The sequence below is a fragment of the Pollicipes pollicipes genome, unplaced genomic scaffold, assembly GCF_011947565.3.
Source record: "Pollicipes pollicipes isolate AB1234 unplaced genomic scaffold, Ppol_2.1 Scaffold_3447;HRSCAF=4054_pilon_pilon_pilon, whole genome shotgun sequence".
NCBI lineage: Eukaryota > Metazoa > Arthropoda > Thecostraca > Pollicipedomorpha > Pollicipedidae > Pollicipes > Pollicipes pollicipes.
Window position 1 is genome coordinate 41,991,962 of NW_023596297.1, and position 13,988 is coordinate 42,005,949.

The window sequence follows — 13,988 nt, forward strand, 5'->3', positions numbered from 1 at the left end:
TTTCAGGCCTTTTTTGTCTTCTTCTTCACAACAGCACCGAACACAGTGGAAGGAATGGAGTTGAAGACGATTGAACGTGAAGGTTTGAAAAATAAATGTGCACGTGAAAAATTTGAAACGACGTTCAAGATGGGCACGCAAACTTATGTCCTTACGTTGGGGAGTGGCATGGGACCAGAGATGGTCGATCAGAACACTTCGTTATCAGCAGCCCAACTGCGCTGACCAAAAGCGTTGATATCGGGCTATATTGTAGCTCTGGCGCTCTTACAAATTTGATACCACACACAATTTGTTCAAACCCATAGTCCATCCACCTTCGCACCGTGTATCTACGGGAACCTCCGTGCTCAGCATTGATATTGTGTGTCGATATTTTGTCATGTCGATATTTTGAGATGCTGATGTTTTGTGATGCGATATCTTGTGGAGTCGATACTTTGCGGTTGCGATATTTCATGTGCCGATATTTGGCGTGTCTTGACAAGCTTCTAATATGGCCAGACGGGCTTGACAGCATAGCCCGCGCCTCTCTGGCCCAACGCGACATATCACCGGCCATACCGGTCCAGGTGGACAGGTGACCATCTGACCAGCGGCTGCGTAGTGCGATGTGGGTGCCATCTAATGGATCCCATGCCGTGAACCCATCCCGTAATGCAAGGCAATGGAAGAAAAGTTGTGAGCGTCTTGAACGGTCTAGAATTTTAAGCGCCGTCCAACTTTGTTCATCTCCCATATCGCAAACAGCAAACAACGACAAGCTGATATCGGAGGACGTTACGCGATATGCGAGTCTGTTATCTTCTGCTAGCCCCCAGAACTTGACCCAGAGCATATATGATTAGCGGGCACGGAAGACCGATGACAGGCGTACGTCCAAAAAAACGTGTCACTGTCGTAGAGACGGCACATGATCAGATTACGTGGCGATACCGTGGAGAGACGCAGTGCGTCGTGTGACTCGGACGAAATCGGTGGCACGGGATGCCGACGCCTCTCACCATCATGTAAGTCGCCTGGCAAATGGCCGCGCGTGTCGTCAATTTTGATTATTCGTTCTCAGCCATTGGCAACGCATGCAGTTTGATCTCGTTCGTGCATATCGCTTATAATCATCTCGTCGTGGCCAGTCTCACAATCTGTAGCTAACCGTACGAAACTTTGGAGCGCCCCCCCCCCCCCATCCCACCCCACCAAATGCTGTACGAACTTCACGTTTTCTTGCTTTGTTTCACCTGCATGTGGGTAGCGACACAGTACGCAAGTGAACAATTTGATAACCAATATACCACGTGTTATCAGTTACCGTATAGGCAGATGAGCCCATACGCCCTCAAATGCTTTGAGTGCAGATTGTCCTTTTCGACCCGATTGATGTCAAATAGTTCCTTGTTCTTTAGTTCTCAATCAAGCAGCAAGACTTGATTCCTAATCAAGGCTACTGCAGGAAAACAACCCTGAAAACAAGCTAATTAGTACGTTACACTTTTTAAAACTTTCTCCATAAGCTGAAAAGTTACAACCTTCCTAAAAACAGAGGCAAACATCGTTGTAAATAACACCTATTGTTGCCCCATACCGGAGCATTTTCGGGTTGGTCGAATTGATACACACAAACACGCTACGGCTACACACGGCAGTTTTCAGTTTTCGACACCCTTGTGGGACAGTCTTGATCACGCGCCTGCTATCAGACATACAATGGGCCCCATTTTGACTTCCCCGTCCCGGTGGCCAAAAGACCGCTACTGTCGCCGAAGAGAGACCGTGCCCTTGGGCTGGGTCACCACACCGAAAGGTCTTTTCAAAAGCAGACCAAACCAGCCAACCCATTGCCGCCGAAACTGGCTGGCACTGTGCTCAGGTCGCCCCAAACCGGCAACCTTTCGAAGCGTCGTGGAGAGCCAAGAAATGCATAGATGACGGTTTGTTGGCTGAATGATGGGTTGCTTTTGATTGCTTCCCATTGTCGGTGTACGCAGAGTGGAAATTTTGATTTGGACAATCAGGGTTGGATAACTTTTTGTCAGCTAGATGGGAGATTAAGTTTTATATCGGCTTGCATAGTCCTTTGGCAAAACTGACTTTGCCAAGCTTTATTTTACGTAAGTTGTGAAGTGCATTTGTGAGCGGCATTATGCAGAGATACGACGGTATTAATAGCCTTAATCCTCGGGGAAAAAACCAAGAGAACGGAGATGTAGATGCGTTGATGTTTCGGCACCATGCATTTATCGAAACAAATAGCAGAACTGAATATGTTTCCGAAATATCAATGCATCTAGACCTCCACTCTCTCGGTTTTTTCTCTAAGGAATGTGCCTATAACTACTGTAAAGTCTTTTCTTAACTTTATTTTTGTTTTGTTAACCAGCAATTGCCTTGACTAACTATTGTTATCAACTAGGCAACGTGTGTCGTGTTTATGCTTTTCAGGTACACGTCTTTACTTAACTCATTCAGCAAGTTTCGAATTTAGTTTATATTTCACGAGCATCAAAACAAACTGACAGCTCCGCTTCCCATCTAAATGTCTAAATGTAGCTGTCTAGCCATTATACTTACACTAAGTGTCTAGCAGTAATAACTCTGTAATAAATCGGACAATAAGAACTATAACTCTGGCCTTAACAGTCATAACTCTGGATTTCAAAACTCCATGCAAAACCTCAACAGGAATCTGCATGAAATTCTGCAGTAGACCACATTTTAGTAGCAGAAACCAAGTTGTTTCCAAAGCAACGTAGCGGTTGAACTTTCTCAGTTTAGACACACTTCTGGTGTATCACGTTGACTTCCAATCGGATACCGTGAGGTCCGGGCAGTCCAGGCGGTCTAGGCAGCAAAAACTGTCCAGCGTACGAAATATCCGTTGCTTCTGTATAAATTTCCCACCAAATATCAAAATATGTACATTAATGCACAAAAACACCTACCGCAACGCACGTGCAGACCCCATGCGCCCTCTCACACTACCTCGCGGTTTCTGATCCTTCATCTCCACTCGTCCCACATGTCGAGAACTACCCATCGGCATTTTTGCATCGGCATTACGGCCCTTCCCTGTCTACCCAATTCGGTTCCAGATGAGTTGGCGAAACCTGGGCTAATGCGCAGCACTTTTCAGCACTATGTTCAGTCAAGTTTGCTTTCGTAGCAATTTTTATAGCCGATGTCCAGTCCAGTCCAGCAGTCCAGCGACGACGCATGCACTGCCGCTACACCACGCAAAGCAAATAGTCAATCATGCGCGGAGAGCTCGGAGAGCAGATATGTCTCCGGGGCAGAGCACTTCACGCATTGAATTTGCAGGATCCGGCCAAGTCCAGTCCGACTAGCCCACATCCAATCCGCCCGCCAATCCGTTTTCCTAGATTTCTCAACCAAATCCGACCCGACCCGACTTAACACAATATTCTCTCAAAAATGAATGCGCGCTATTTCGCTTCGATATCAAGGACTTTTTTCGAATCCAACAAATTTGGTTCGTTTGCATGCTTCAATTTTACTGATTTGCTCATTTCCATTGTAAAATGGGCAATAAGTTTCTATAACCCTGTGGGTGCTGAGATACCTCAAGGGAATGCTCCGTTATTATGGCGTCATGGACGTTTCGGTGACCTCGAGGTAATCTCCCCGAAATAGTCTACACTCACGCGGGCGTGTTGCTCAGAAACCTAGAAGGATTTAGGTCTTAATAAGGACAGGGCTTCAAGATGGATGTTACAGTTCAAAACTCCACGCAAATGTTGTTGTTGATTGGGGCTTTAGGGCGCGCCGACTACTGTGGTCATTTTGCGCCCATAACAGGAAAATGGCTACCTACGACGGTAAATGACTAAAAATATATATTATTCGGAAATGAAAATGGCTGATTTGTGTGAGGAACGCGTCATTGATACAAAGCTTTCGGCAACCTAAGAACTTCCGTTACACGCGGTATAAACTATTCAGGCAGGTGTATATAAAGTGCAGAACTTAACATGCGATACGAACTTGAGGGTATGTTGGATATGTGGTGAGCTGTCACCTAGTAAATCGGAGAGCGTCAGGGACGGCGCCGCCGGGCCAAAGAACCTCAGACGCTCGACGCGTAGTATGGGACAACATATGAGCACATGTTCCACTGTGAGCGTGGTGTTGCAGTGGCGACATCGTGGTAGTTCGTCGTGACATAGTAGGTATCGATGTGTGGCATAAGTATGGCCAATCCGCAGCCGACACAGGATTACTTCCTCCCGTCTAGACTTCCGATAGGATGACTGCCATTCCTGAACAACTGGCTTGATGCTTTTCAGTTTAGTGGTGTCTATCGCATCCCATGTGCTCTGCCATTCCCCGCGCAAAAAAGCAGAGATGGGCGAGTACAGGTCTGTAGCAGGTATCGGAAACGCTCTGCGACAGGGACGACGAGTAGCACGCTTTGCAGCAGAGTCAGCCAGCTCATTTCCCGCAATGCCAACGTGGTTCGGAATCCAGCAAAGTACTATGGTCTTGCCAGCCCGGTACAGAGAGTCGAGACGCAGTAAAACATCCTGTATAAGGGGATTTACCGGATTAAAACGCCTTAGTGCCGAAAGGGCACTTAGGGAATCCGATAAAATCACGTGCAGACTGTCTTCGCCCACCTCCATAAAGCAGAGCGCCTTAATGATGGCCACAAGCTCTGCAGTATACACGGACGCATGGGCTGGCAGTGTAAATGATCGCGTATCGGGACCACACACAAAAGCGGAACCAACACCCGTATCCGTTTTCGACCCGTCTGTGTACGTAATTGTGAATCCCCGATATGTTTCGATATGCTTCAAAGCTGTTGATCTGGCAACGTACGGGATCATATTTTGCTTCTGAACCTCCGACAATGAGACGTCGACAGTTGGCGGTACCATCACCCACCATCATCACCATCACGCAAATGTGGAGCACTCTCCTAAGTGAGCACTATCCAAAACCACACAATTTCTCTATCTGGTAACTATGGTCATCAGCGCGTCATTATCTGGTTGCGAGAACGTTTGCATCGCGTTGAGGTGCCGCCAGACTGGTCATACAAAGTTGCCACCCGAGCACTCACGTGTAGTAGTTCAGCTGGCGGGGAGAAGGCAGTGGTGGTGCTGGAAGTGCTCGCTGGACCAAATATAGTCATGTGCTCGTGTTTCGGCTCTCCCTTTGGTGCCCTTGCGGATTTATCCGTGAGTTTAAGAGCTTTACTTGCATTTACATATCCCATTATGGCGCTATTTTTAAGATGCTCGATTCTTCTGTCTTCTTTGCGTAATAACTAGCAATCATGACCAACTTCTTTTCTTATGTAGCAGAAAGGGTGCCTCGTGGTTTAATCCTGCACAACTTGCTCAGGATTGGTGAGCCAAGCTTGTTGAGCAGATCAACGATGCTATTCCTCTTGGTCTTGAACGCCGTATGGCCTAAGGGGCGGCAGGAATTGAATGACGATACTATGACGTCATGCCTGTCTGAATAACCCTGAAAGTCTGCACATCTACGCGGGCGCGTAGCTCAGAAACAAGAGGGTTTAAGGTCTTACGAAGTGTAGGACTGTGACATGCACCAATACGCGGGCGCGTAGCTCAGAAACAAGAGGGTTTAAGGTCTTAAGAAGAATAGGACTGTGAAATGCACCAAGCGACCTTCAAATTGGCTATTTTAGTTCAAAATTTCATACAAATGTGAAACAAGGCATTAAAACTGACTGCAGCGCAAGACTCAGGCGACGTTTACCGCATCCAAACATGGCCATCATGCTAATTACGATGAGGACAAGCGGGTACGAGAATTTAGCGTCGGTCTGTGGATTGAGAGATTCGTGTTTCAATCGCACCTCGACGTGAACGAACTTTCATATTCTAATTTCCCGTGAGCGTAGCGAAAGCTCATAGCCAAACAATCACATGCGTTGATAAATAACCCAACCATTGACATCTAACGACATTGGAGGAAACACATCCTAAACCGCGAGGGACATCAAACGGCGTAGTTCCTTTGGCACACTCAGTACTGCATACTTTGTTTATTTCTGTTGACCTTGAGGTTCATACAAAGGTACAGATGCGATCCACAGGATGCCCGACGGCTGCTCGCGATAGCCTGACGAGGATCTCAATCGCATAGTAGTAGAAAACTTACGACTATTCAAGAGTAATAGGGGGAAGAGGTTACGCTGGAAGCACAGGAAGCCCAAACGCCGCACGTTCCAACTATTGGCCGCACGCATGATAATTGCGAAGTCGTTTTTTCGATCACAGATCAGAAACGATTGCTTTATAAGCAATCGTTTAAGTAAACCAATGGAACCAAAAGAGAGATAGGAGACCACGACAGTAGAATGACAACACATCCATTTGAGAACAACACCGAAACCAACAACGTCCATATTCTCTGGTCCGTGGACGGCTTACATGTCACAAAGAAAACAGTTAAAGACAGAAGACACGAGACTCACCCCACTTTCACCTAGGGATCAAGTAGTCAGATCACCACAACACAACGCTCTCGAGCTGGCTCTCCGGCCCCATGGCGGATAACGACACTTCGTTCCATCAACCAAACCACCTATGAAAAAACACGGTACCCACACCCCACGGGTAAAAAATAACCTGCCCGACTATTCTCATTGGTTGGTCGAGTCCGGCCTAATTTCGTAGAACGAAAGACCCGGCCTCGGCACACTCGCGCCACCCCGCACAGCTGACGCCTACGGGCTGTCCTGCTCGATCAGCGGGGCAGCCAGCTCGGGGTCCCGCTCGGCGGGCGTGAGCCGCGGCGCCGGGAACTGCGGTAGCGCGCGCGGCAGCCAGGCTACCATCAGCGAAGAGGCCATGTTGACGCCGACCAGTATGGCCACGGGCAGCGACATGTGCGTATCGGCAAACAGCCAGACGCTGCCGATGGCAGCCAGAATGCGGGTGGCGCCGTGCACGCCGGCCGCCGGCCGGCTCTCCTGCACGTGAATGCTGAAGATGGCGAGCAGCACGCCCGAGATGCCGCTCACTAGGCAGCCGACAATGAAGTCGGCCTGGCTCTTGTAGGGGAAGTCGAGCACAAGGAATGCCTCCTCCAGGTAGAGGCTGGACGGAGCCAGCACCACGACGCTCACCAGGTAGCTGTAGTAGAGTCGGTCGATATCCGAGTAGCGCGCGTCAGCGATGCGGCCGTGCAGCGTGTGTACAGTTGAGCAGACGACGTGCGCCATCAGCCAGAAGTAAGGCGAGTCCTTGAACGTCATGTCCAGGTCGACCAGGATGATAAGCACGGCAGTTAGCAGGAGGAAGCCGGAGCCCACCAGGGACACGACGGAGGCGCCCTTGAAGCGCGGAGCGTAGTCCAGCAGGTATACCAGCGCCGGCATCACGTTCTGCACCGCCAGGAAGATCGGCACAGGAATGTCGGCCAGCGCCTTCGACGCGGCCACCACCGAGCCGGTGAAGAACAGAAAGTTGGGCAGCAGCGAGAGGAAGCCAGGGCTTGTCCAGACTGTATAGTCGCTCACTGCTCGGGCACAGCGTCACCAAACGGATAAACACCAGCCCGAACAGCGTCTGCCAGCCTTGGAATATGGTGGGATAAGTGAAATCCAGCGTAGACAGCACATACTTATTGCTGTATACGGAGCCGCAGAAGACAACGAAGAATACGGCCAGATCTAGATACTGACGGCCCGTCCGCAGCATGACTGGACCGCCACTTCGCTGCGCGCGCTGTAACAGACACTAGATCAGATCAGACTGCGACCCTGCCGGCGACTCTCGGTACTCCACTCGGTCTGAACGGCAAGCCATCCGTTTCATCAAACAGGGCCAGTAACATAACATAAACACGTCAAACGGCTCGGAGGCCGAATCTGTCTCATTTAGCTCGCATGTCATCGATACAGCCTGCTTTGCACAGAACGCTCGTGGTGTTCGTACGGCGCAGCGCACATGCCACAAGATCAGGTGACCAAACACACAAATACACGAATTGTCCCCATACGCAATACACAAGTGAGGAACACTTCTCACCACGCATGAAAGCTTAGCATTACATACGGTATCCGTCGTTACATCCACTGGAGCACAACCTCCGCCGTAACAAAACGCTGTTTCATACGAATATGCCGTTAATTCATAGCATGGCTTCGCGGTACGTGACGGTGCGTTCCACATTTGTGAGGGGTCTTGAACTAAGATAGCCATTTTGAAGCTCATTCGGCGCAGTTAACACCCCCGCCCTTCTTAAAACCCTCCAGTTCCTGAGCTAGACGCCCGCGAAGTTGAGCAGACTATTCGGTGGACTATGTTAAGGTCACCCCGGCAAGCATGACACCATGAATAGGTCACTTAAATATTGCCATCCCATTGGCCATGCGGTGGTCGCTGAGTTACCGCTGAGTTATTCGTAGCTGAGGCTGAGGACCGCTATATAGCTGAGGACCGCTGAGTTATTCGCATCTCGCATACGTGGACAAGATTTCTGGAACCAATGGACTTCAATTGGCCGTCAAGGAATGTTACGCATTCAGTGGAAGTTTCACACGATTTGGGTATTTGGCTACTTGGATTAGAGCTCTTTCGACCAGTAATAACCATTTTAGGGTTATGGGATGAAGGGGAATGGCTAACGGTGGGGAGGGTCTACTTACGCCTGGGGGCCCAACTGCCGAGACTCAGCCCGCACAGGGAACCCTCAGCGGGGTATGCGCTGGGGGCCCGGATGATGGCCCCTCCAGGGAGCCTCTCGACCCACTCGTGGCTGGTGCATGCACCCTGCCCCGCACAAGCGGGCGTCGCGAAAATTCAGGATAAATAAAAAAGAGAATGATAGGATCGGAATCAAGGTGGAATCCCATTTTGTGGCACATGATAGGGAAAGCTCAACAGTGGTACTAGTTATTGCGGACATAAGACTTACAATCGAATAAGTTAAGAATAACGCCACAGTCGAGCATGCAAATGCAAGTTAACAATATTAATTCCCGGGTCAATGCGCAAGAAGACAACGAGAAGGGTCAGACGGCGCGCAAACAATGACATTTGGGCTCTTAAAACGTCGTACCTATTACCACACCTCCTAACAAGCTGAAACAATACGAGTCAGCAAGTCCGCTAGGGTGGGATTCTCGCACGACTTGCAACCCTCTGACGTCATGACAAGGTGCCATGACGCAATCAAACGACGACGTAGTAAGGAGCGTATTTACTGAGTGGTGAAATTTGGTTGTTTAGAGCAATCTTTTCCACTTAGAAGCACATAAACAGTTTGAGGTGAGTTATTTGATGAAGATCTGGAGTTAAGGAAGTGGGCTTCTTTCATCATAACTAAGGCTTGCCTGAATATTTTCAAATATGGAGCATTCCCTTCAAAGGAAGTGTTCCACATTGCATGAAATTTTGAACTGAAATAACCAACTTGAAGACAATTCGATGCAGTTAACAGCCCTACCCTCCTTAAGACATTAACTACCCCAGTTTCTAAGCTACACGCCCCTGAAGATGTGCCGACTTTTTCAGGGGAGCCCTTCTCAAGGTCACCCAGGCATCCATGACGCCGTAATAACGTCATGCAAAACCTTGCCATTCCATTAGCCATGCGGCGATCAAGAGCAACAAAAATATAACTGCCAAGTCGGTCACATCCAGCTCTTGTGCACGAATTTTCAGATATAGCAGCCGTCAATTGGCTCTCAATCAACTGTCATGCAAGGTACGACGACCTAATCAAACAATGGGGCCTTTGCGGAGTTTATTTACTAAAGAAAGAAATTGTTCCGTCTGGAGCAGTCTTCCGCTTAAAAACATACCAATCAACACAAGTGGGCTTATTTCATCATGTCTGAAGCATGCCTTCCATATCTTCAAACTGTGGAATGTTCCCTTTGCATAGTGTCCTATCTTTATCACATTTCATCACACTTAAAGATCGTGTTTGATCATAATCCTATTTAAAAACACGACCTGGTGAACCCTCAGGACTTGCCATTAACATCAAATGTACTGTATAGCGGAATCACACCAAAAGGATTTGATGATGGGGTCTTGAATTGAGAGCCATTTTGAAGCCCATTCGGTGCAGTTCACAGCTCTGCTACACATTAAATCCAATGGAGTGTGTAGCGAAACCGCATAACCAAAAGGAAGCGCATATTAATTTGAGTTATTGCTAGTCCAGCTTTGCATTTCAGGCCACCACCGGAGTTTTTTCTTCTTCTAGTATCCTCATATGTCGTGCCGTGTAAGGACGATACGTATTTTTATGGCCTTTGAGGTTCTAGCCCACGAAGACGGTGTTCGCCATTGTGAAGTTGATGATCCTTTTGGCTGATTGTTGGGTTAGGCACGCTGTATGCAATTTCCGAAGTAAGGCTTTAAACATGTCAAAACCGCCCTGTTCCACGTGTGATGGCTTGTTTCCCAAAATTTGTACAAGTATGGTGGAACAGCAATGCAGTTGGTGTTGGAACATCTACTCAAATACAACAATCAGAGTAGTAGCGGCAGTAATTGGGGGTTTCGCGCGCGATCGTTTATTACCATACGTACTTAGTGGCATGTAAACCGTGAGAATACAAAAAGCGGTGTCCTAGAATTGCCGACTTTGGGTGTAAAGCAACACCCTATGAGGAGGAATTTTTCACTCCTTTTCCCCATATTTTGTGAATTTTTCACTCCTGCCTGATATTGTCTAATCGCACATGTCAAACCCTTATTTCCCTTTCGGAGGTTTCAGGTGTCATCCAAAACCGAGCTCACTTGAAACCACCATGCATAAACGAGGCTCCAAAGAACCTGGACACCTATAGCTGTGTCCTGCCTCACCTACATCTGAATCATGTCTATGCATGCACAGAGCAAGGGCGCCAGGTACCTCCAAGCCCAAGAACCCCAGCGACCCCAGCCGCTTGCACGCATTGTTTGGTTTGTTTACAAAATGCATCACAATCTGCGGCTGTGCGCCAAACGCAAGATTTTCACGCATCCATTTTTTTGGTCTCACCACCACACCACGAAAGCAGAGCATGGCAGCAAACACCAGCAAGGCCTGGTAGAGAATTTTACTCCACGCATTTCTTCTTTACCGAGGAAACTTGACCCTTAAATTGCATCACTCCCGAAAATTCAAAAAAATGTCTTCTAAATTAAACTTACAAGACGAATATCACCATTTGAGCACTTCTATTAACAGATTATAATTCAAATCAGCTGATCACAAAATTGTTGAGAGAAAAGCACAAGTCTTTATATTTGTTTAGCTACTTTTGTTTTTCTTGGTATCATACCAGTGTGATACCACTTAACTTTTCCTTCCTTTTCGATTGTCTTTAGAGGTAATATCTGCTGCTTAAAACCTTGACCAATTTCTCTGCAAGATGCTCCAACTGCAAACTTGTACGAATGTCATACATAAATTGGATTAATTCGCCAGCCGCCCAAACGAGTTTGATATGCACCCAAGAGTGAACAATTCACGGGAAATGGAGACAATTTGAAGCACGGAACTTATTTTTACCGCCCTTTTTGCCCTCTTAAACCTTCGGTTAACCGTTTTCTTGGTTTATGGCGGTGCTCGATAATGATAAATCCAAGCCTTTCAAGTGTCTGATTCACCAGGCTATCTGGTAAGGCTATTCTGATGCTGCCATATGGAGCTTTGGGGCAGACCTGACGCAGCTAATACAGAAGCGCTTGATGGCGAAATTCTGCCCTCTGGAGATGTTTATCATGCACGCCTCCTATTTGTTTCGCATTTTAATCTCGGAGGTTGGTGGGCATGATTGATATTTATATTTGGGGGGGGGGGGGAGCAGGATGACTATGTCTGCCAGCAGACCATGCAAAAGGTACTGAATTTTTGTTTTGAGGGAGCAGGAAGAAGCCAGTAAGCCTCCTGTGGACCAAGTAATTGCTTACCTTATCTGCTTTCAACACATGATTGGTAACCAGAGTTAGCCATTTTATGCTTTAATACGTTGAGTTTTGTCATAAGACAAATTATGATGCCACAAGGCATGCAATGGGTTTATTTTGTTCCATATTCTTAGTTATTTGACCCAAATTTCTTAAAGTGGTCCCTTATGGCTGCTTTAACCGGGTGTTTTCTATAGTTGTCATGGTTTACTGACCGGCAAATGACTGTACTATATATATGCACTACATTTTTAACACTGGGATACTCTAAGCTACATAGCAATTATAAGATGAGTTAAATATTGGTATGCAACAAATAGTCAGACCACCCCATTTAAAACGTGAAGGCAACATCTCAAACTTTGTCAGTAAATATGAATAAAAAAGCCCAAATGGATGCATTTGCTGCAGCTGAAAAGTCAAACAGCAATAATGGCATGGTCATCTAAAAGTTATGTTATTTTTGGGGAAGAGAGGTTGTTTTGTGGAGCATACCCATTATTGCCCTTGACGTAAGTTAACCATGACAATCAAAATAACTTGTTCAAAGTGATTTAAAGCGTTTTGATTTGTGTGTTGTCAGCTTTGTCTGATGTCAACAAGCATACATAAATGAACTGAATAAAAATGCAAGTTGAAACTAGCCAAAAACTAGCTTTAAATACCATATTGTTATCACAAGTGCTGTTGTCAACACATAGGGGACTTGGGATGATGTTCATCATATGGGCTACTCTAAGTTAGGTTAAGTTGGTCAAGTGCATGCCAAGTGGCAACAGGAATTGTGCAAGAATCAGTACCTCACAAACTGCTGTCGTGATACCAACAGGTTACACATGATGAGATGATGTGAGGCTTCTCTAGATAAGGCAAAGGCTACTTTCATGGAAATAAGCATTGGTATTTTGTAAAAAAAACAGTGACAAAATGCTTGCTTTCCCTGACCCCATCTTAACAGAAGCCACAAGTATGCCTATTATGTTTGACTTCGTGATAGGCTGATGGGTAGGAGTCCCGGTTTTTTTTTAGTGTTTTATGCTTGTTGAATTTTCTGTTGTTATTTTGTTATTGAACCCTTTTCCTTTGTTTTGTTTTAAAAGTGCTGTGGAAGGGAATTGAAAAGAACAGCCTCAAATTATTGGTGTTAATAATTTTTTACGCTCATAATACTGTCATGAAATTACTATGCTTTAACACGTGCCCGGTTGGCCGGCTAGATACCTTTCGCTCGGGTGAGGGGGGGGGGGGTCAATTTGACCCCCTCTGAGATCTCGGGAACTAAGAAAGCTAGAGACACCAAATTTACACGGCGTCTTGACCTATACGTGAACTCACTTACGTTAAGTTTCAGCTTCCTAGATCATGACCTTCAGGTCGAATAAGCTCAAACAAGGTCAAATTCCAGGTTGGTCTCCAAAGCGCCCCCAGAACCTAGGCAACTGTCTCTAAGCAAAAGGTCACAAGCCCATTTGAGGTCATTGACCTTGTTTGACCCTTTGAAGGTCATGGTGACTAAAATGATACAAGACTGCTCTGCGTTTTGCATTTGAAGAAGCGAAAAAGCGATTACGCTAGGCAGTATGTTCCTAAAACAAAACGTTCGACCCGGGTCATCTTAGGTCAATGGCCTGCTCTGATCTCTAAGAAGTCAATCAAAAATGCGTAAAGCGGTTCTTGCTGTCAACAAATTCGAAATGAGCACCAGAAACTTTCGCATACAGCAAGCCCTTGAGTAATAAGTCAGGTTGGTTTTGACCTTGGTCTGATCATCATACCTGACCTTAGGTCAACGTAATTTGCTCATTCAATATTTGTGGTGCCTAAGAAAGCATCTCACAGATGTATGTCTTCGTCCAACACTCCGTTGTTGCATCAGATTGAACGATTCCCTAGAAATTGCCTTTGCTGAAACCATAGGCTGACTTTGACCTGTCATAAGTCGGCGACCTTACAACGTACATCTAAAATTTGTGTGTCAAACGATCTGCTATGCGATTTTATACAGATATGCAAAATTTGGCGCGGCTATGCCGCGCCGCTCAGAAACCATTCGGGAAAAGCCCTCGGGGGTCAATTTGCCCG

The 13,988-nt window shown here is 46.8% G+C and overlaps 2 protein-coding genes and 1 pseudogene across 3 annotated transcripts in view; 1 reads left to right on the forward strand and 2 right to left on the reverse strand.

Moving 5' to 3' along the window:
- The window catches only part of LOC119091397 (fatty acid hydroxylase domain-containing protein 2), a 39,555-nt gene that overhangs the window by 13,765 nt on the left and 11,802 nt on the right, over window positions 1-13,988 (reverse strand). Inside the window, exon 2 of one of the 2 annotated variants that reach the window (XM_037214172.1) lies at window positions 5,081-5,432. The exons of the other annotated variant lie outside the window; for it this stretch is intronic. The gene's annotated coding sequence lies outside the window, so the exon portion shown is untranslated. The remainder of the gene's footprint in view (window positions 1-5,080; window positions 5,433-13,988) is intronic. 2 annotated transcript variants of the gene reach the window in all.
- The window catches only part of LOC119092567 (catalase-like), a 62,451-nt pseudogene continuing 49,428 nt past the window's right edge, over window positions 966-13,988 (forward strand).
- Window positions 6,020-7,634, reverse strand: LOC119091399 (transmembrane protein 241). Its single transcript, XM_037214178.1, has one exon. The coding sequence runs from the start codon at window positions 7,370-7,372 to the stop codon at window positions 6,719-6,721; it is 654 nt and encodes a 217-aa protein (XP_037070073.1). The 5' UTR covers window positions 7,373-7,634; the 3' UTR covers window positions 6,020-6,718.

Excerpts from the sequence above, each read along its gene's own strand:
- LOC119091399 (XM_037214178.1), bottom strand. The coding sequence starts at position 7,372 with ATGCCGGCGCTGGTATACCTGCTGGACTACGCTCCGCGCTTCAAGGGC.